Genomic DNA, 5,823 nt, shown 5'->3' on the forward strand with positions numbered 1-5,823 from the left:
ACACAAGCCATCACCAACGCAAGCAAGGACCTGCACGCAACAGAGGGAAAGAACTGGATCTGCACGCAAGGAATCTGAGCTGCACGCAACCCCAGTCGCACGGCCATTAGAGCGCGTGCAAAGGATGGGCTCAACTATCTGAACATAAGCCATCCTTACACGCAAATTAAGCATACACAGGCAAACACACGCAAATCACACAGCACACGCAACACCAACCACCCGCACGCAAACCAAGACTTACACTCGAGACTCACGCATTCGCACTCAACGTTGCAAATTCACACCCAGATCACACTCCACACGCAACACCCACACTCACACGCAACCGCAATCAGGCGCAATACCTCACTTTCTCGCACGCAGATATATCACTCTTGAACGTCTTCCACTACACACACACACACACACACACACACACACACACACACACACACGGGCGCATATAAAGGAGAGAGCGTTTCTGGGAGCGACAGGATTTAGTCCATCCTTAACTGTGAGAGAGAGAGGACGGCGCGCTGAGCCAGTGTGAGAAAGTGAGAGAGAAAGACAGTGAACGACGAGAGACAGGAGAGAGAGAGAGAGAGAGAGAGAGAGAGAGAGAGAGAGAGAGAGAGAGAGAGTAAACAAGTCGGAGTGGAGAAACGAACAAATAAGAATTAACGTTTAAGTGTTTAAGAAGAATGGCTAAGGAAGGAAGAGAAAGATAAACAGAAGAAGAAGAAGAAGAAGAAGAAGAAGAACAACAACAACAACAACAACAACAACACAAGAAACAAGAAGAGGAAGAAGGAGAAAGAAGTCAAGATGAGGGTGTGTTCAAGACGAGTGTTAAAAATTGTCTTCGACCTCTTCCTCTACGCCACAGGTAAGAACATAGCGGTATAACATAACAGTATAACATAGCAGAACAGAGCCGGATAGAACATATACTACCTTCGCTCAATAACATAACACATAACACCCAACCAATAACACAAGAATCAATAAACACACACACACACACACACACACACACACACACACACACACAAACAGTACTTCCAAGAGGGCATACCACCGCCAGGCTTTCAAATTTCAAGGTTAAACTGGGAACAATGACCTTGACCCCCAAGATCATACGTGACGACTCTGGTAAGAAACGAAAGGCCCTGACCTCCTGTTTATCATTTGATCCTTGAGATATAGGAATAATATAGTGGTTTTTTTATATTTTTCGTGACCTCGGCTATGACCTATGACCTCTATCGCCCAAAATCTTATCACGTGTTCTTCAGGTGGTCTTCCGTCATTCCTCAAAATTTGGGTCAGTTCCATCTAATATTTTTTTCATGTACTTTATATTGACCTCTGACCTTTTTCGTCATATATTTAATTACTTACCTATCGCCTGGTCCTCAGTCTGTATTAAAAACTTGGTGCAATTTCATTTAAAAAATCATAATGTTGGTAATAAACAGACAGACAGACAAACTACCCGAACCAAAGACATAACCTCTTCAGTAACATAACAAAACGTATAACACCATGATTCAATAACATATAACACCACGACTAAATAACAACAACATATAGAACATCATGGCTCAATAACAGAACATATAACACCAGGACACCATTTATAACATGCCATAACATAAAAACTCAACAACATACCATATAACACCATGATTAACTACCAAATAACAACACACAACAAAGACTCAATAACACAGCATAACATAACAGCGGTTCAGACATAACACCCAACACCAAGAATAAAACAGTAAACAGAAGCAAGAAGCCAATCCAACCCCTTCAATCCACGGTCGTTTTCTTACAATTTATTCCTGCTATCTTCAGACGATTTTGTTCGGCTTATGAGAGATTTCTTTTTTTTTTTTTTTCTTTTTACTTGGAGGGGTTCAAATCTGACTTTTTTTTTTTAAACACTTTCACAGGTGGGGTTCAAATTAGTTTTTTTTTTTTTTTTTCCCCCACAATTTCCTTTATCACTGACACTTTGATGATACTCCCTTTTACTCTACCTTGGCCTAAAACTGACACCCCTTCGTCTTGAATGCAGAACTGTAATAATAGATGAACACTGGAATATAATACTAGTCACGAAGAAGTACAATGGAAAGGATGTAGAGTCACAGCACTGTCTTACCCTGCCAATGTGCTACGTTAATGAACTGAAAAAAAAAATAATAATAAAAAGACGAAAATCTGGACTACGATAGGGTAAAACAATAATACAGATCTTCCCTTGGTTGAATAATATCGTTAGGTGGTGGACTAATTAAAGTGAAAACTACGCTATTAAACTAAGGCGTTGACATAATACATGATACGATAACAAATGATATAAATAACAGATCCCTTTAGAGATAACATAACAACAGTAAATCCAGTGGTTCTAATAACGTGGGTCGAACCCGGTGTACACAGGGAGATAACGATAGCATATAACCTCTTCAGCGTTAGAACTTACTGTAAACTGAACACTATCGCCAGGTATTATACAAAAATAAACTATAAAATAAACCACGGCAAGCAGCGCAATCTTGAGGCCCCCCAAATGTCTAAGGGCATATAACACAAACATATAACACTGCGTAACATTTACGTAATTAGAAGATAAACAGAAAAGTGAAATAAACAGTTTCATTTTTTTTTTAAGCAATGATAACCAATTTTGAAACGAAATGATACAACATAAATAAGTCTGACCTTACTCAGTGAATGTGACCCTAGACCGACTGTTCGTAGGTCTAATTAAGCTTCATTCTTATCGGAGCCTCACCGCTTCTACAAAGTTTGGTTCAAATCGGATCTAATTTATTGAAGCTGACCTTTTCTTGTGACTTGATCTTTAACATACTGTTCTCAATGTCGAATGTGTTTATCTTTGGCTGATCCTCAATCCTTCCACGATCTAAATATAATCAAAACTGGGTTGCAAAGTCTAATATTTTACCTTACGCTGTGATTCCTTGGCCGACCCCCTGCCTTTCCACCAAGTCTGGCTAAAATCAGATCAAAAGTTTTTCTGTCGTCTTCTTCACACAGACATACAAGGGTCGAAATCTGACCTTAACCGCTGCCTGAGTGTCTGAAATCGAATCTCTTTGTCTTTGTCTTACCCTTAACTCTTCCACCAAGTTTTATCTAAATCGAATAAAAATTGAATAAGCTGACCTTGCCATGTGACCTTCACCTCTGACCTTTCCCTGTGTCCCTGGCCTTTGATTCAGTGTTCTCAAAACCTAATCCATACATCATCGCCTTACTCTGAACCCTTCCTCAAAGACTGATCTAAAGAGGATTAAAAGTGTTTATATTGACCTTGCCATGTGACCTTCACCTTTGGCCTGCTGTAAAAAGAAAAAAAAAAAAGTCAGGCCCTTTGCTGACTCTACTATTCCATCCAAGTTTAGTCCGTATCACATCAAAATTATTATAGTATTTTCCTTCACAGCCCCACGCGGGTCGAATTTTGATCTTTCCCTGTGACTCTGACCTCTGATTGTTCTCAAAGTTGAATCTCCTTGTTCTTGCCTTACCCTCAATACTTCCGCCAAATTTGGTCTAAATCGACTCAAAATGTGATTGTGGATCGTCCCATCTGACTGTGACATACTGTTCTAAAGGCAAAAAAAAAAGTTAGCCCCACTGTTGACCCTCAATTCTTCCACGACGTCTGGTTAACATCGGATCAATCATATTTATTTTGTTCACACACACACACACACACACACACACACACACACACACACACACACACCGAGGAATACATTACACCCGCCGTACACTCGCCTGGACGGGTGTAAAAATAAAGGGAGGGACCTGAAACTGAACAAAGGGTATACAGGGAACAAATAATTGATATACAGGTACAGTTGGGGACAAAAGTTCTCTTGCTATACCACTGTGTCTACTTCACTCTCAAGGCATGTCCGTCACCTCCCTCCCTGACGTATCATCAAATCACAGAGAGAGAGAGAGAGAGAGAGAGAGAGAGAGAGAGAGAATCTATATATGGATCAAGGAAATAACTTACAATTCATCGCTCAACATTCCAGATTTTCTCTCTCTCTCTTTTCTTCCGTATCTCTGTCTTATCGTCGTCCCTTCCCCCTCCGCCACGTCTCATTCGTCATTTCCATCTCTATCGCTCCATCTCTCCCTCTCCTTCCTCCCCCCCCCCTCCTCTCTCTGACCTTTTCTTCTCTATCCCTATCTCCATCTTCTTCCCCCCTCCCTCCCCCCCCTCCCTCTCTCTCTCTCTGACCTTTTCATCTGTATTTCTGTCTCCACATTTTTTCCTTCCCCCTCCCACTCCCTGCTCTCTATCTCTCTGACCTTTTCTTTGTTATTCCCATCTCTAACTTCCTTCCTCCACCCCTTACGTCTCATTCTTCTTTTTTCACCTCTCTCTCTCTCTCTCTCTCTCTCTCTCTCCAATTTTATATATATATATATATATATATATATATATATATATATATATATATATATATATATATATATATTAAAATGTGTGTCGCGTGAGGAAAGGGCATACGTTAAAGATATGAGAAATGATGGAATTCTAAGCAAAATGTGTTATATTATCATGGGTCTAAATCTTTGTCACTACAAGCTACAGTGCCTGTGATTTTACCAGTCAATTTTGAGGGACACGATTTTCATGCACACAATCATCAGGAAATATATACACCGTATTATATATATATATATACACACACACACACACACACACAAGTATCTTCACTCCCACAAAGAGAGAGAGAGAGAGAGAGAAATCCTGAGCACCGATAACCTTACCTTTATCAATCATACTCTTATCTCGACACCTGCCTATCTCGAGAGAGAGGAGGAAAGAGGGGGGGGGGAACTGACGAGACAAGAAGATGGAACAGAGTAAGAAAGAAAGGAGAAAAGTGAGGAAATCTGCATAAAGAAAGAGAGAGAGAGTGGGGCAGTCACGCAGGGGCAGGTGTGAAGAAAGGAAGGAGAAGGGAAAAGGAAGGAAATGAAGACAGGTGATCGGAGGAAGGAAGTAAAGAAAGTAGGAAGGAAGGAGAGATGAATGGAGAGAGGGAAGGAAGGACGGAAAGAAGGATGGAAGGAAAGAACGCAGGAAGGAAGAATGGAAACAAATAAAGAAAAAACGAAAGGAAGAATGAATGAAGGATGGAAGGATCGCAGAAAGGAAAGAAGGAAGTGAGGGAGAAAGGCAGGGAAAAGGGAGATGAGTTGGTGTATATATGGAATGAAATGATGGAGGGAAAGGAGGGAGGGAGAAAGGACAGGACGAAAAGCGGTGAAGGAAGCAATACGGTCAAGGAATAAAGAATGAAAGAGAGAATGAATGAAGCAAAAACTCAAATCAATGAATGAATGAAGAATGACTGAACAATATTAAACGAAAAAATAAGAAAATGAAATCGAGGGGAAAAAAAAAAACTCCTGAATGAATGATGTAATGACTGAGTGAAAGAAGGAAGTGAGGAGAGGAGGGCAAACATAAAGCTACTGAAGGAAGGAAGGAAAGAAGGGGGAAAGGAAGGGAGGAAGGAAGGAAGGAAGGAAGGAAGGAAGGAAGGGGCCACGTATACTAAAACCTCTAGTCACTCCAGACGTCAGATGGTGTTAAGATAAGGAAAGAGAGTGAAAAGGTACCTCCCTCTGTGTGTGTGTGTGTGTGTGTGTGTGTGTGTGTGTGTGTGTGTGTGTGTGTGTGTGTGTGTGTGTGTGTGTGTGTGTGTGTGTGTGTGTGTGATCAGGAATTACAGGGACGACACACACAGCTGACTGAATGCTAGGAAGAACGTT

The 5,823-nt window shown here is 40.9% G+C and overlaps 1 protein-coding gene across 1 annotated transcript in view; it reads left to right on the top strand.

The window, feature by feature from the left end:
* Positions 1-799: 799 nt before the first annotated feature.
* The window catches only part of LOC145402332 (phospholipid phosphatase 2-like), a 76,256-nt gene continuing 71,232 nt past the window's right edge, over positions 800-5,823 (top strand). Inside the window, exon 1 of the mRNA XM_080274476.1 lies at positions 800-868. Within this exon, the coding sequence (XP_080130602.1) occupies positions 808-868 (61 nt within the window). The 5' untranslated portion in view covers positions 800-807. The remainder of the gene's footprint in view (positions 869-5,823) is intronic.

Source organism: Coenobita brevimanus, chromosome 57 (assembly GCF_032717465.1).
Source record: "Coenobita brevimanus isolate Jiangsu-jjx chromosome 57, ASM3271746v2, whole genome shotgun sequence".
Lineage (NCBI taxonomy): Eukaryota > Metazoa > Arthropoda > Malacostraca > Decapoda > Coenobitidae > Coenobita > Coenobita brevimanus.